Source organism: Bos indicus, chromosome 6 (assembly GCF_029378745.1).
Source record: "Bos indicus isolate NIAB-ARS_2022 breed Sahiwal x Tharparkar chromosome 6, NIAB-ARS_B.indTharparkar_mat_pri_1.0, whole genome shotgun sequence".
Lineage (NCBI taxonomy): Eukaryota > Metazoa > Chordata > Mammalia > Artiodactyla > Bovidae > Bos > Bos indicus.
In genome coordinates this window covers 67,266,513-67,282,735 of record NC_091765.1, presented here as the reverse complement: position 1 = coordinate 67,282,735, position 16,223 = coordinate 67,266,513, and the positions used below count along the sequence as shown (strand labels likewise).

Sequence of the window (16,223 nt, the reverse complement as noted above, 5' to 3'; positions counted from 1 at the left end):
CTCCTGGAAGCTGCCTGACGAGAAGTGGCCGAAACGCACAGAGTTGTTGGCCTCTAGGGTTCAGCTTGTGGAAGCCCTGGGCATGAAATTGCCACCAGGCGTTTGGAAGCTGACTCTGCTTTACTCCTGGGTCCCTGCAGCCTTAGCAAAGTCTCAGGCAGTCTTGCAAAAGCAGTTTCTTCCCTAAACATAGAATCTCGATTCTATTTGCCTAAAGCAAACAATGCTTACCCTAGAAAACATACGTTTTTGTTGAGATAACAAACTTGGCCCTTAATTGCCAGTGGCTGCAGTTATTTTGATTTTTACTTGGCTACGCTGGGGCCAAGAGACTGGTCTAGTTGTGATGAGATCTGGGAGGGATGAGAAGCAATTCCTTTACTCTCAGTTACTCTGTCTCCCCCAGCCCAAACACTCAGGTCTCGCCCTCTCCATGCTGCCGTCGCGGGTCCTAAGTGTGGGGGAGGGTTTGGGTAGGGGACCAGCAGTCCACTTGGCTTCCCCCCCAGCCCCTGAAGAATAACTTATTTGAATAACAGCCTAGAAGAGGTGGGGTTGCGGAGGATCTGTCATCAAGGGTTTTTTATGGGTGGGGCCTAGGGACACGAGGGAAGGGAGGGAGTGGTCCGCGGGTAGGATCTGACGAGCAGACAAAATGTGGGGCCCCTGTCCTTTGAAGGGCAACTTGTCTCTTCCTGAGCGAGGAGCAAGGAATCCGTAGTGCCTCTCCCAGGGGCACGCAGAGGAGAGAAAACAGACCAAGAGTGGACGGAGGAAAAAGCGAGACATGCTCTCCACGAAACAGTCCCCTGCCCTGGCTCCGGAAGAGCGCTACCGCCCAGCCCTGGCCCCGGAGCGGGTAAGATGCTGCCGCCAGATAGGTCGGATGACCTCTCAGTCCGGATGGATTCAGGGTCTATCCTTCCTGTCCCGCCCCCTCCTCCCCTTGGGTGCCACCTTCCCCACCGTCGGTGAGCTTCAGCTGTCCCAGCCCCACGCTATAACCAGTCCTTGGGCGCAGGGTCAAGGATAGGGTTTCCTTTAGCCCTCGAGCCAGGTCGGTCCAGAGACCACGCTCTCCTTGCCAGGGGCGTCGTCATGTCCCAGGTACACACCCCCCACCCCCAACTGCCCCTCTTCAACACGGAGTCCTCCACGCATCAAGTGGACTCGGTGGCGTCCGGGCTCCTGAGGAGGCTGCTGAAGGAGCCGTTGGAAACAACCCCTTGGGGGTCCAAGGCTTCTTTTCTGTGCATCTGGAAGGAGCGCGCAGCATCTCAAGTCCCAGACGTAAGCCTCCTCTCTCAACTGCGCGCGCCTGAGTCTCCGTCCCTCCGAGCTCCCGGATTCACCCTCAGTTCCCCTGCCACCAGTGGTGCCAGTGATCACGGGACCATCTGAGCGTGGGCATCCTAGGACTGGTCTGACTTGCAGGGTGCTGGCAACTCCTGCATCCCCTGTGCGCAAACTTGGCGGCGTGTACCGGCCCTGGGCGCAAGGAGCGCGGGGCCGCCGGGGGACGCAGGTTCCAGCTACTTTGGGTTCGGCGGGCTCTGATCCTGTCCTGGGAAGGGACAGCGTTGCCCCTGATTTGGGAGAAGAAAGGTAGGGAAGAGGAACACGGAAGGTCCTCACTGTCCTGATTCCCCAGGAACTGGATCTCTCGCGCTGTTCTTGTTCGATGTCAGGAGGGTCCCGGAGTCCATTTGCTGCTGCGGGGTCCCGGCAGCGCAGAGCCGGGTACCAGAGACTGTTCTCTGGGCGGGGATGGAGGGCTGCGCGGGTTAGGTGTTATTGGGTCGGATCCTGCCAGGACTCGTCCCCAGCTCTTGCGGCGAGCTCTGCATTCCGGATGCCACCCTCTCCCGGCCGATGGATGGCGATGTAGGCGCTTTTTCGCACTACTCGGTATTCCCAGGACAGTTCTGCGCGCTCAGAGCTAGGAGCTCATAAGGGAAGCCGCCCGGCGGGACATTCCCAGGGAAGCTATCCTGTCAATTCAAAGTGGAGCTTTCCTCCCGCGGGAAAATTCTGAGAACAATGTACCACAAAGACAAACTCACTCTTGAATAAGACCAGACGACTTCTCTGTGTGCATTTGCAGTTTGTAGTCTCCCCTGACCCCTCCTTGGTAAAGTAATTTACCCTTGGAAGCAAAACTCTGCAAAGGAATGCCGACTGCCACCAGAAAGGGAGTGAAGTCAGGACTTAGTGGTGGTCATTTCCCAAAGACACATATATTTTAGCTGAAGGTGTTAGAAATTAAAGACGTCACAACACATTACTTTTGGGAATGAATGGTGGTGGTTTAGTCACTAAGTCGTGTCTGACTCTTGCGACCCCATGTAACCTCATGGACTGTAGCCCGCCAGGCTCCACTGTCCATGGAATTCTCCAGGCAAGAATACTGGAGTAGGTTGCCATTTCCTTCTGAAGGGGATCTTCCCTACCCAGGAATCAAACTCAGGTCTCCTGCATTGCAGTCAGATGATTTACCGACTGAGCTATGAGGGAAGCTCCACTTTTGGGAATAGCCCAGAGAAAATGAGAGGAAACAATGGCTTTTAAAAAAGGTATAAAATCAGTTTTTGTCACAACACAACAATCACCTGCTAGGTTGTATTATTTGGTGTTAATAGTTTTGTTGTGTAAACTTAGGCTAGAAATCATTCCCCACAGCCAGGTTCCTGGAGCTTGAGAGGTTAGACTAGCTGTCTGGGTAGACAAATGTGATTACTGGGCTAAGCTGGTTTTCCATAGAATTCTTCCCAGAACACACCAAGGGTTGCACGGGATAAACTATTTTCAGAGTTATTTGGGTGTGGAATTACATAAGTCTCACAACCTCAAAATGCTGTAAAGCTTTATTTAGTGGGAAGGGGCTCTTCCCAGAGGGTTCCTTGCAGGATCAGAGCACAGGACAAGGATGAAAGGCTCAGTTAAACTTCCAGGAGGTTAGACAAATAAGAATTGTTTTATTAATCTCATCAAGTGTTATTTCCAGGCATAATGAAACTTTTTAAAGGGAGGCACAATTAGTTCCATTAGAAACATTCTTCATAATACTGCAGAAATCTTATTATTAGCACAGCATCCATCCACATCGACCTGTGGTTTTGTCTTGGGAGGGCCATCTTTCCCACCATGGCTTCACCTGACTTCCACACTTGCAGTATCTAATGACCCGCACTTGCCCTTTTCCACTGCTGGAGACAAATAGATTGGGGGAGAAGCTGAGCAGCCCAGATTTAACATTGTCACTCTTGATTTGAAACGAGTTATTTTCAAACCTACATACCATTTCTTAGGTATCCTGTCTCTCCGTTTTCCTCATTCCCTTACCTCCAGTCTCCCCTGATGTGAAGACCTGTAGTCTTGGGGTTTCTAAGTGTCACTATGGCCAGGGAAATGGGGGCTCCCTGAGGACCAGGAAAGCTGGATGATAGTAATAGTGCTAAATGTGTCCCAGGAAGAAGGTTTATTTAATCTGCCAATTTGGCCTTAATAAGTTAGTCAGCAGGTACTCATTCTTGCCTCCTGTTCTTCCTGATTAAGTGGAAAATGGGGCTGGTTGCTTAGAGGATACTGATTTGTTGTATGGAATACTAGATCCACACTAAACACTCAAGTAATTCTCAGACCTGTACCTATTCTGCAAAATCTACTCAGACACACATATATGCACTCATCCATGCATACCCATTTTTGTGTTTCAGACCCTTCAGAGAGGATGGAAATGGAAGACATCACAAGAGTGAAAGGTGCTGTAAATGGAGTGCCTTGATGACTAGAGTATGGATTTTGGTGTCAAAGCCATATTCAGATCTCTGGCCCTAGCCTGTAAAAGCTGTAAGGCCCTGGGCAAGTCAGAGAATCTTGCTGAACCCTGATTTCCTCATCCAACCAATGGGGATGATCACTGACTATAAGAGCATGTGAAGATTAAGGAAATAAATATGTCCTGTAGCCAACCCACCAGGCTTCTTTGTCCATGGGATTTCCCAAGTAAGACCACTGGAGTAGGCTACTTTTTCCTCCTTCAGGGGACCTTCCTGACCCAGGGATCAAACCTGGGTCTCCTGCATTGCAGGCAGACTCTACCATCTGAGCCACCAAGGAAGCCCAAATATGTCCTAGAAATACTCTACATACAGCTGTATCTTCTGTGAAGGCTTCCTCCCCTGTTTTTACTTGTGGGGCTGGTCACATCTCAGATTTCTGAGGCTCTCAGATTTGTCTCCACAGCCAGCCTTCTGTGATTCTAGAGCAGTGCCCTCCAATAGAGTAGCTGCTGGCCACATGTGATTATTTAATTATTATGGTCATTTAAATGAATCAAAATTAAATTAAAAATTTAGTTTTCCAGTCTCACTGTCCACATTTCAAGTGCTCAGTAATCATATGTGACCAGTGGTTACTGTATTAGATAGTGTAGACAGAACATCTAATTCACTGAGGAGTATTTTCTTAGTTCTAGAGCTCTTTGCTTGAGTGATAATTTAATGAGACTCTTAGATGATAAAGGTTTTTCTGTCCATCACTTCCCTTTGCTTTTCCTTTTGTTTTGTATAGCTGAATCCCTTCTATTGTGTCACAGCCAGAGCATTTGTTGAACGGTAGATGGCTGTTTATAATTGGCATAATTTATATAATTATAGAATAAATGATACATAGTATTTTTATTATAAATCAGTCAAGAGTGTGTATTAGTTACAAAATCCTTAGAAAGTCTCCCATCGCTGATGATTTTTGCTAATGTAGCATCCTTTTCCTTTCACAGTGAGATTTATGGCTGATGGTTTTCCTGGTTTTAGAGCAGAAATTCTGATATAATAGAGGGAGGCTCTTCTCACTCTGGAGAAGGCAATGGCACCCCACTCCAGTACTCTTGCCTGGAAAATCCCATGGATGGAGGAGCCTGGTAGGCTCCAGTCCATGGGGTCGCTAAGATTCGGGCACAACTGAGCGACTTCACTTTCACTTTTCACTTTCATGCATTGGAGAAGGAAATGGCAGCCCACTCCAGTATTCTTGCCTGGAGAATCCCAGGGACAGAGGAGCCTGGTGGGCTGCTGTCTATGGGGTCGCACAGAGTCGGACACGACTGAAGCGACTTAGCAGCAGCAGCAGCTTCTCACTCTTAAGTACCCATTGTTCAGTTGCTAAGTCATGTCTGACTCTTTACAACCCCATGGACTGAGGCACTCCAGGCTCCTCCGTCCATAGGGTTCTCCAAGCAAGAACACTAGAGTGGGTTGCCATTTCCCTCTCCATATGTACCCATATGTACCCTTATGTGTTGTATGATTTTCCATAAGAATAACAATATTGATCTATTTTCACTTACAGTGGGGTTATGTCCCAATAACCCTTCATTTTGTTGTTTTTTAGTCACTTAGTCGTGTCTGACTCTTTGCCACCCCATGGACTGCAGCACGCCAGCCTTCCCTGTCCTTCACCATCTCCCAGAGTTTGCCCTAACTCATATCCATTGAGTTGTTGATGCCATCCAACCATCTCATCCTCTGTGGCCCCCTTCTCCTCCTGCCCTCAATCTTTCCCAGCATCGGGGTCTTTTTCAATGAGTCGGCTCGTCACATCAGGTGGCCAGAATATTGGAGCTTCAGCTTCAGCATCAGTCCTTCCAATGAATATTCAGGATTGATTTCCTTTAGGACTGACTAGTTTGATCTCCTTGCTGTCCAAGGGACTCCCAAGAGTCTTTTCTAGCACCACAATTCAGAAGCATCAGTTCTGGTAGACATGAATTTTTGAGGGACATTATTCAAGCCAGTGCAGATATGCAGACAGGTAATCCTTTCCCTGCCTTAAGTTTATTCTGTTCCTAGGACTTTGCTAAATCTGCTTTAGTGCATAGTCCATAATATTCATTATTCTTATAGGCAACCACCATGCAGGTTGGGAGAGTATGTGTGCTTTCCACATGGGTGTAGAGTACATGGGCTGGCTCGCTGAGTCAGCTGCCCTTTCCTAAGCCTGTCACTGTCCCCAGCCCAGCCTCCTGTCTCTACTTCTTTCTCTTTGCTCAGAAAGAGCTGCTGTTGTCCCAGAGCACTGGTGTATCTGGTGGCCACATTGCTGAGGACTCTGTAGCCGTGTTTGCTCAGCTCTGAGCTCTGCTCAAGGATGCCTATAAATTATGTTTTCCTCTGAGTCTGCTGGCAGTGACCTCCCTTAGCTCACCTTTCAGCAGCTGTTTGAATATTCTCTTGCTGTACATTTCTCCATGTTCAAACCATCAGAGCTGGTAGTGACAAGTGCAGTATCAGAGCTGGTTGCGGCTAGCTGGGGATCCAGGGTGCTCCTGGGCATCATCCATCTGGCCATTCAGTATCAGTACTGAAACTTACAAGCAGCTCAAGAGGACGTCTGTGAAAAAGGGCCTACTCTGGCTTAAGAGTAGGGCAGAAAATATAGCTATGGGTTGTAAAGGTTGTTTTGGTGCCACCAGTTTGAGCTTAGCTTGGCTCTCCTTTGAACTTTTGGGCTGACAGCATTTAGAGAATACCTTTTGTTTCTAGCGCTTGAGAGAGCTTTAAAGAAAAGTTCTTATGCAGCTATGAAAGTAAACGATGCTAGGCTCTCCAGAACCATGAAGGTCATTCTGCTAAAGTGTCACAGCTGCATCTTAAAGGTTGATAGCACCAGAAAATTTTAATCATGTGTCCATGAACCCCATGAGTACTGAACAATCTCTATGAACAGTTCAATGTGAATTTTTCTGGCCAGGGCAATATAACTCTCTGAGAACTTAAGAGCCACATGCTAGAACAAGATAACCTTGTAAGAATTCAGTTGCATCACCTGGACAGAAAGAGGAGCAGATTCATCCATTTATTCAACAAACATTTATGTGCCAGGCACAGTACTCGGCACTTGGGATGCACCAATGAACAAACAGAGATTCATGTGTGTGTGAAGCAAATTCGTTTCTAATTACATGGTAAACACTATTATCAGGAGCGCAGGGAAGAGAGAACTATTGATGTTGTATGAGTCACTTTGCCTGTTGTTCTGCTCAGTGCCCTGGAGTGAGAGCACAAATGAAGAGAAGGGAATCTGCTATTAATTTCAGAACTCCAGTGCCTTTTATATGTATCCAGCTTGCGGGCCTACAAGTGATCCTGTGTTTAAAGATCAATGCCTTTTTTTTTTCTTCTAACCTCAGGCCAATTAATTAATCTGGTACTCAACTGTTGAGCTTGATCCATCTCTGGAAAAACTAACCATGTGGGATTGATTGACAGACGTTATATTGGTCTCCAACGTGGCACTTTCTTAAAGATTTTCAAGGATTATTTCGATACTACATGATTTTCAGGGTTGTGTACCTATTTCTGGAGAAGTAAATGGCAACCCACTCCAGTATTCTTGCCTGGAGAATCCCAGGGACAGAGGAGCCTAGTGGGCTGCCGTCTATGGGGTCGCACAGTGTTGGACACGACTGAGGCAACTCAGCAGCAGCAGTACCTTTTTCAGAGTCTCATCCTGCAAGCAAGGTGCCACTCCTCTGTAGGGCAGTTTGGAAATCAAAACTGTATGATTGCACTTAATGTTTCTCTGTGGATCCTTTAAAGCAATTTTGTTTAATTTGACACAATCAGAAATGGGAGCTCTAGTCTTTATCTGATACTGAGTTGCTGTGAGACTTTACAAAAGTCAATTAACTTTTTGATCCTGGTTTCCTCATGTGTAAAATGAGGACTAGACACTCTCCAAGGGCCTTTCTAGATCTAAAAACTAGATTTTCATGTTGCAGAAAAAACGAGGAGCTCATTGTACCCTTATCCTTTTTCTTTCTCTCCTCCCTTTCAATTGAGAAGTGCTGCTGGGTGAAGGGCATCTGAACCGATGCTGGTATCTGCTTCTCTCTTTGTGGGTCTTTGCCATTTCTTTTCTCAGCGACCTCTGCCAAAGTGCAGGATGGCCTGTTCAACTCCAAGGAAGACTGAGCAAAGGAAATTTGCTCACCAGAAGCCAGGTTTGTCTGGGGATATCTTCTTTGGTTCTAAGTCAGATCTGTGTTTCACCCAGGCATGCAGCTTGTGCATGGTAGAAAAGGTGTAGAGAGACAGTCATTGGTGTTGAGGGCCTCGCAACAGGTGGTCCACATCAAGCTGGGAGCCAGGCATGCCTCTGTTGTTGGCTGCCGGTTTATCAGAAACAGCTTTTGTTATGTTGAGGTGTGTTCCCTCTACGCCTACTTTGGCAAGAGTGGCATCATGATTGGATGTTGAATTTTATCAAATGCTTTTTCTGCATGTTGAGTTGATCATGTGGTTTTTGTCTTTTCATTTGTTGATGTGCTGTATCATATTGATTTGTGTATGTTGAACTATCTTTTTGACCCTGGGATGAATCTAACTTGATTGTGATGTATGATTTGTTTTTTAATGTGTTGCTGGATTCAGTTTGTTAACATTTTGTTGAGAGTTTTTGCATCTATAACATCAAAGATATTGGTCTGTAGTTTGACTTTTGGTAGTGTCTTTGATTCCAGGTATGCCTCTAGCTGAGCAGGAGTTTAACACAGGATAAAGTCCTTTCTCACCTGGGTAGGTAGGATACACACTCCTCTGTGTTCACAGTTAAAAAAATAAAAAATAATAAAAATAGGTTCAGAGTGGCAAGGGAACAAAATTTCCAGGTGAAGAGAATTCTGAGATCTCTGAAATTTAGAAAGAATTAGATATAAAAGAACTCAGGAAGTAGAGTAAGCTTGATTAAATCATTAAACCTGAGCCAAGATAAGCTCAGGGCAGCCCTGGATGCTGTGGCACACAGACCTGGCTCAGGTACTTTCCCATCACTTATTAGCTGGGGGCCACTGTAACAGGTAAATTCCCATTAGGCTCGATTTCTTTCTTGGAAGAATGGGAACAATATTCCTCTCTCAGGATTCTGATTGATGGCTCAGTGAAATAATGCTTTATGAAAGTGCTTTGTAAGAACACAAGTTGCTACATATATATATGTATATATCTTACATGATATTTTACGTGTTTCAATGTCATTCTCCCAAATCTTCCCACCCTCTCCCTCTCCCACAGAGTCCATAAGACTGTTCTATACATCAGTGTCTCTTTTGCTGTCTCGTACACCGGGTTATTGTTACCATCTTTCTAAATTCCATATATATGCGTTAGTATACTGTATTGATGTTTTTCCTTCTGGCTTACTTCACTCTGTATAATAGGCTCCAGTTTCATCCACCTCATTAGAACTGATTCAAATGTATTCTTTTTAATGGCTGAGTAATACTCCATTGTGTATATGTACCACTGCTTTCTTATCCATTCATCTGCTGATGGACATCTAGGTTGCTTCCATGTCCTGGCTATTATAAACAGTGCTGCGATGAACATTGGGGTACACGTGTCTCTTTCCCTTCTGGTTTCCTCAGTGTGTATGCCCAGCAGTGGGATTGCTGGATCATAAGGCAGTTCTATTTCCAGTTTTTTAAGGAATCTCCACACTGTTCTCCATAGTGGCTGTACTAGTTTGCATTCCCACCAACAGTGTAAGAGGGTTCCCTTTTCTCCACACCCTCTCCAGCATTTATTATTTGTAGACTTTTGGATCGCAGCCATTCTGACTGGTGTGAAATGGTACCTCATAGTGGTTCTGATTTGCATTTCTCTGATAATGAGTGATGTTGAGCATCTTTTCATGTGTTTGTTAGCCATCTGCATGTCTTCTTTGGAGAAATGTCTATTTAGTTCTTTGGCCCATTTTTTGATTGGGTCATTTATTTTTCTGGAGTTGAGCTGTAGGAGTTGCTTGTATATTTTTGAGATTAGTTGTTTGTCAGTTGCTCCATTTGCTATTATTTTCTCCCATTCTGAAGGCTGCCTTTTCACCTTGCTAATAGTTTCCTTTGATGTGCAGAAGCTTTTAAGGTTAATTAGGTCCCATTTGTTTATTTTTGCTTTTATTTCCAATATTCTGGGAAGTGGGTCATAGAGGATCCTGCTGTGATGTATGTCAGAGAGTGTTTTGCCTATGTTCTCCTCTAGGAGTTTTATAGTTTCTGGTCTTACGTTTAGATCTTTAATCCATTTTGAGTTTATTTTTGTGTATGGTGTTAGAAAGTGTTCTAGTTTCATTCTTTTACAAGTGGTTGACCAGATTTCCCAGCACCACTTGTTAAAGAGATTGTCTTTAATCCATTGTATATTCTTGCCTCCTTTGTCAAAGATAAGGTGTCCATATGTGCATGGATTTATCTCTGGGTTTTCTATTTTGTTCCATTGATCTATATTTCTGTCTTTGTGCCAGTACCATACTGTCTTGATAACTGTGGCTTTGTAATAGAGCCTAAAGTCAGGTAGGTTGATTCCTCCAGTTCCATTTTTCTTTCTCAAGATCACTTTGGCTATTCGAGGTTTTTTGTATTTCCATACAAATTGTGAAATTATTTGTTCTAGCTCTGTGAAGAATACTGTTGGTAGCTTGATAGGGATTGCATTGAATCTATAAATTGCTTTGGGTGGTGTACTCATTTTCACTATATTGATTCTTCCAATCCATGAACATGGTATATTTCTCCATCTGTTAGTGTCCTCTTTGATTTCTTTCACCAGTGTTTTATAGTTTTCTATATATAGGTCTTTAGTTTCTTTAGGTAGATATATTCCTAACTATTTTATTCTTTCTGTTGCAATGGTGAATGGAATTGTTTCCTTAATTTCTCTTTCTGTTTTCTCATTATTAGTGTATAGGAATGCAAGGGATTTCTGTGTGTTGATTTTATATCCTGCAACCTTACTATAATCATTGATTATTTCTAGTAATTTTCTGGTGGAGTCTCTAGGGTTTTCTATGTAGAGGATCATGTCATCTGCAAATAATGAGAGTTTTACTTCTTCTTTTCTAATCTGGATTCCTTTTCTTTTTCTGCTCTAATTGCTGTGGCTAAAACTTCCAAAACTATGTTGAATAGTAATGGTGAAAGTGGGCACCCTTGTCTTGTTCCTGACTTTAGAGGAAATGCTTTCAATTTTTCACCATTGAGGATAATGTTTGCTGTGAGTTTGTCATATATAGCTTTTATTATGTTGAGGTATGTTCCTTCTATTCCTGCTTTCTGGAGAGTTTTTATCATAAATGGGTGTTGAATTTTGTCAAAGGCTTTCTCTGCATCTATTGAGATAATCATATGGTTTTTATTTTTCAATTTGTTAATGTGGTGTATTACATTGATTGATTTGCGGATATTGAAGAATCCTTGCATCCCTGGGATAAAGCCCACTTGGTCATGGTGTATGATCTTTTTAATGTGTTGTTGGATTCTGATTGCTAGAATTTTGTTTAGGATTTTTGCATCTATGTTCGTCAGTGATATTGGCCTGTAGTTTTCTTTTTTTGTGGGATCTTTGTCAGGTTTTGGTATTAGGGTGATGGTGGCCTCATAGAATGAGTTTGGACGTTTACCTTCCTCTGTAAGAGTGTTTTGCCTACGTTTTCCTCTAGGAGTTTTATAGTTTCTGGTCTTACGTTTAGATCTTTAATCCATTTTGAGTTTATTTTTGTGTATGGTGTTAGAAAGTGTTCTAGTTTCATTCTTTTACAAGAGGTTGACCAGTTTTCCCAGCACCACTAGTTAAAGAGATTGTCTTTTCTCCATTGTATATTCTTGCTTCCTTTGTCAAAGATAAGGTGTCCATGCTGCTGCTGCTGCTGCTGCTAAGTCGCTTCAGTCATGTCCGACTCTGTGCGACCCCATAGACAGCAGCCCACCAGGCTCCCCTGTCCCTGGGATTCCCCAGGCAAGAACACTGGAGTGGGTTGCCATTTCCTTCTCCAATGCAGGAAAGTAAAAAGTGAAAGTGAAGTTGCTCAGTCGTGTCTGACTTTTAGTGACCCCATGGACTACAGCCTACCAGGCTCCTCCGCCCATGGGATTTTCCAGGCAAGAGTACTGGAGTGGGGTGCCATTGCCTTCTCCATAAGGTGTCCATAGGTGCGTGGATTTATCTCTGGACTATTTTGTTCCATTGATCTATATTTCTGTCTTTGTGCCAGTACCATACTGTCTTGATGACTGTAGCTTTGTAGTATAGCCAGCCAGGCAGGTTGATTCCTCCAGTTCCATTCATCTTTCTCAAGATTGCTTTGGCTCTTCGAGGTTTTTTGTATTTCCATACAAATTGTGAAATTATTTGTTCTACTTCTCTGAAAAATGCCGTTGGTAGCTTGATAGGGATTGCATTGGATCTATAGATTGCTTTGGGTAGTATACTCATTTTCACTGTATTGATTCTTCTGATCCATGAACATGGTATATTTCTCCATATATTTGTGTCATCTTTGATTTCTTTCATTGGTGTTCTATAGTTTTCTATATATAGGTCTTTTGTTTCTTTAGGTAGATTTATTCCTAAGTATTTTATTCTTTTCGTTGCAATGGTGAATGGAATTGTTTCCTTAGTTTCTCTTTCTGTTTTCTCATTGTCAGTGTATAGGAAAACAAGGGATTTCTGTGTGTTAATTTTATATCCTGCAACTTTACTATTCATTGATTAGCTCCAGTAATTTTCTGGTGGAGTCTTCACGGCTTTCTGTGTAGAGGATCATGTCATCTGCAAACAGTGAGAGTTTTACTTCTTCTTTTCTAATCTGGATTCCTTTTCTTTTTCTGCTCTAATTGCTGTGGCTAAAACTTCCAAAACTATGTTGAATAGTAGTGGTGACAGTGGATGTCCTTGTCTTGTTCCTGACTTTAGAGGAAATGCTTTCAATTTTCCACCATTGAGGATAATGTTTGCTGTGGGTTTATCATATATGGTTTTTATTATGTTGAGGTATGTTCCTTCTATGCCTGCTTTCTGGAAGTTTTTTTTTTTATCATAAATGGATGTTGAATTTTGTCAAAGGCTTTCTCTGCATCTGTTGAAATAATCATATGGTTTTTATCTTTCAGTTTGTTAATGTGGTGTATCACATTGCTGATTTGCGAATATTGAAGAATCCTTGCATCCCTGGGATAAAGCCCACTTGGTCATGGTGTATGATCTTTTTAATGTGTTGTTGGATTCTGATTGCTAGAATTTTGTTAAGGATTTTTGCATCTATGTTTGTCAGTGATATTGGCCTGTAGTTTTCTTTTTTGTGGGATCTTTGTCAGGTTTTGGTATTAGGGTGATGGTGGCCTCATAGAATGAGTTTGGAAGTTTACCTTCCTCTGCAATTTTCTGGAAGAGTTTGAGCAGGATAGGTGTTAGCTCTTCCCTAAATTTTTGGTAGAATTCAGCTGTGAAGCCGTCTGGACCTGGGCTTTTGTTTGCTGGAAGATTTTTGATTACAGTTTCAATTTCCATGCTTGTGATGGGTCTGTTAAGATTTTCTATTTCTTCCTGGTTCAGTTTTGGAAAGCTGTACTTTTCTAAGAATTTGTCCATTTCTTCCAAGTTGTCCATTTTATTGGCATATAGTTGATGATAGTACTCTCTTATGATCCTTTGTATTTCTGTCTGTGGTGATTTCTCCATTTTCATTTCTAATTTTGTTGATTTGATTCTTCTCCCTTTTTTTCTTGATGAGTCTGGCTAATGGTTTGTCCATTTTATTTATCTTCTCAAAGAACCAACTTTTAGCTTTGTTGATTTTTGCTATGGTCTCCTCTGTTTCTTTTGCATTTATTTCTGCCCTAATTTTTATGATTTCTTTCCTTCTACTAACCCTGGAGTTCTTCATTTCTTCTTTTCCTAGTTCCTTTAGGTGTAGAGTTAGGTTATTTATTTGATTTTTCTCCTGTTTCTTGAGGTTGGCTTGTATTGCTATGAACTTTCCCCTTAGCACTGCTTTTACTGAATCCCATAGGTTTTGGGTTGTTGTGTTTTCATTTTCATTCGTTTCTATGCATATTTTGATTTCTTTTTTGATTTCTTCTATGATTTGTTGGTTATTCAGAAGTGTGTTGTTTAGCCTCCATATGTTTGTATTTTTAATAGTTTTTTTCCTGTAGTTGACATCTAATGTTACTGCATTGTGATCAGAAAAGATGCTTGGAATGATTTCAATTTTTTTGAATTTACCAAGGCTAGATTTATGGCCCAGGATGTGATCTATCCTGGAGAAGGTTCTCTGTGCACTTGAGGAAAAGGTGAAATTCATTGTTTTGGGGTGAAATGTCCTATAGATATCAATTAGGTCTAACTGGTCCTTTGTATCATTTAAAGTTTGTGTTTCCTTGTTAATTTTCTGTTTAGTTGATCTATCCATAGGTGTGAGTGGGGTATTAAAGTCTCCCACTATTATCATGTTACTGTTAATTTCCCCTTTCATACTTGTTAGCATTTGCCTTACATATTGCAGTGCTCCTATTTTGGGTGCATATATATTTATAATTGTTATATCTCCTTCTTGGATTGATCCTTTGATCATTATATAGTGTCCTTCTTTGTCTCTTTTCATGGCCTTTATTTCAAAGTGTATTTTATCTGATGTGAGTATTGCTACTGCTTTCTTTTGGTCTCCATTTGCATGAAATATCTTTTTCCAGACCTTCACTTTCAAGTCTTTTTGTGCCCCTTGTTTTGAGGTGGGTCTCTTGTAGACAGCATATATAGGGGTCTTGTTTTTGTATCCATTAAGCCAGTCTTAGTCTTTGGTTGGGGCATTCAACCCATTTACATTTAAGGTAATTATCAATAAGTATGATCCTGTTGCCGTTTACTTTGTTGTTTTGGGTTCAAGTTTATAAACCTTTTCTGTGTTTCCCACCTAGAGAAGATCCTTTAGCATTTGTTGAAGAGCTGGTTTGGTGGTGCTGAATTCTCTCAGATTTTGCTTGTCTGTAAAGCTTTTGATTTCTCCTTCGTATTTGAATGAGATCCTTTCTGGGTACAGTAATCTGGGTTGTAGGTTTTTCTCTTTCATCCCTTTAAATATGTCCTGACATTCCCTTCTGGCCTGAAGAGTTTCTATTGAGAGTTCAGCTGTTATCCTTAGGGGAATCTCCTTGTGTGTTATTTGTTGTTTTTCCCTTGCTGCTTTTAATATTTGTTCTTTGTGTTGGATCTTCATTAATTTGATTAATATGTGTCTTGGGGTGTTTCACCTTGGGTTTATCCTGTTTGGGACTCTCTGGGTTTCTTGGACTTGGGTGGCTATTTCCCTCCCCATTTTAGGGCAGTTTCCAACTATTATCTCCTCAAGTACTTTCTCATGGCCTTTCTTTTTGTCTTCTTCTTCTGGGACTCCTATGTTTCAAATGTTGGGGCATTTGACATTGTCCCAGAGGTCTCTGAGGCTGTCCTCATTTCTTTTAATTCTTTTTTCTTTTTTCCTCTCTGCTTCATTTATTTCCACCATTCTATCTTCCACCTCACTTATCCTATCTTCTGCCCCTGTTATTCTACTGTTGGTTCCCTCCAGAGTGTTTTTGATCTCAGTTATTGCATTATTCATTATTGATTGACTCTTTTTTATTTCTTCTAGGTCCTTGTTAAACATTTCTTCCATCTTCTCAAACCTTGTCTCCAGACTATTTATCTGTAGCTCTATTCTGTTTTCAAAATTTTGGATATTTTTTACTATCATTAATCTGAATTCTTTTTCAGGTAGACTCCCTATCTCCTCCTCTTTTGTTTGGTTTGGTGGGCATTTATCATGTTCCTTTACCTGCTGAATATTTCTCTGCCTTTTCATTTTGTTTAGATCACTGTGTTTGGGGTGGACTTTCTGTATGCTGGAAGTTTGTGGTTCCTTTTTATTGGGGAGGTTCCTCCCTGTGGGTGGGGTTGGACAAGTGGCTTGTCAAGGTTTCCTGATTAGGGAAGCTTGCATCAGTGTTCTGGTCGGTGGAGCTGGATCTCTTCTCTCTGGAGTGCAATGAAGTGTCCAGTAGTGAGTTTTGAGGTGTCTGTGGATTTGGTGTGACTTTTGGCCACCTATATTTTAAAAGCTCAGGGTTATGTTCCTGCATTGTTGGAGAAATAGCTTGGTATGTCTTGCTTTGAAACATGTTGGCTCTTGGGTAGAGCTTGGTTTCGGTGTAGGTATGGAGGCTTTTGGATGAGCTCTTGTCAATTAATGTTCCCTGGAGTCATGAGTTTTCTGGTGTTCTCAAGTTTAGGATTTAAGCCTCCTGCCTCTGGCTTTCAGTCTTATTCTTACAGTAGCCTCACGACTTCTCCATCCATACATCACTGACTGATGATAAAACATCTAGGTTAATGGTGAAAAGGTTCTCCACAGTG

The 16,223-nt window shown here is 42.5% G+C and overlaps 1 protein-coding gene across 3 annotated transcripts in view; it reads left to right on the top strand.

Moving 5' to 3' along the window:
- The first annotated feature begins 636 nt into the window (after positions 1–636).
- Positions 637–16,223, top strand: part of CORIN (corin, serine peptidase) — a 309,430-nt gene continuing 293,843 nt past the window's right edge. The window contains exon 1 of one of the 3 annotated variants that reach the window (XM_019962698.2): positions 637–859. In XM_019962698.2, the coding sequence (XP_019818257.2) occupies positions 788–859 (72 nt within the window). In that variant the 5' untranslated portion in view covers positions 637–787. Of the gene's footprint in view, positions 860–902; positions 1,291–16,223 lie in introns of those variants that run through there. The other 2 variants (XM_070791393.1, XM_070791394.1) reach the window with 2 other exon arrangements.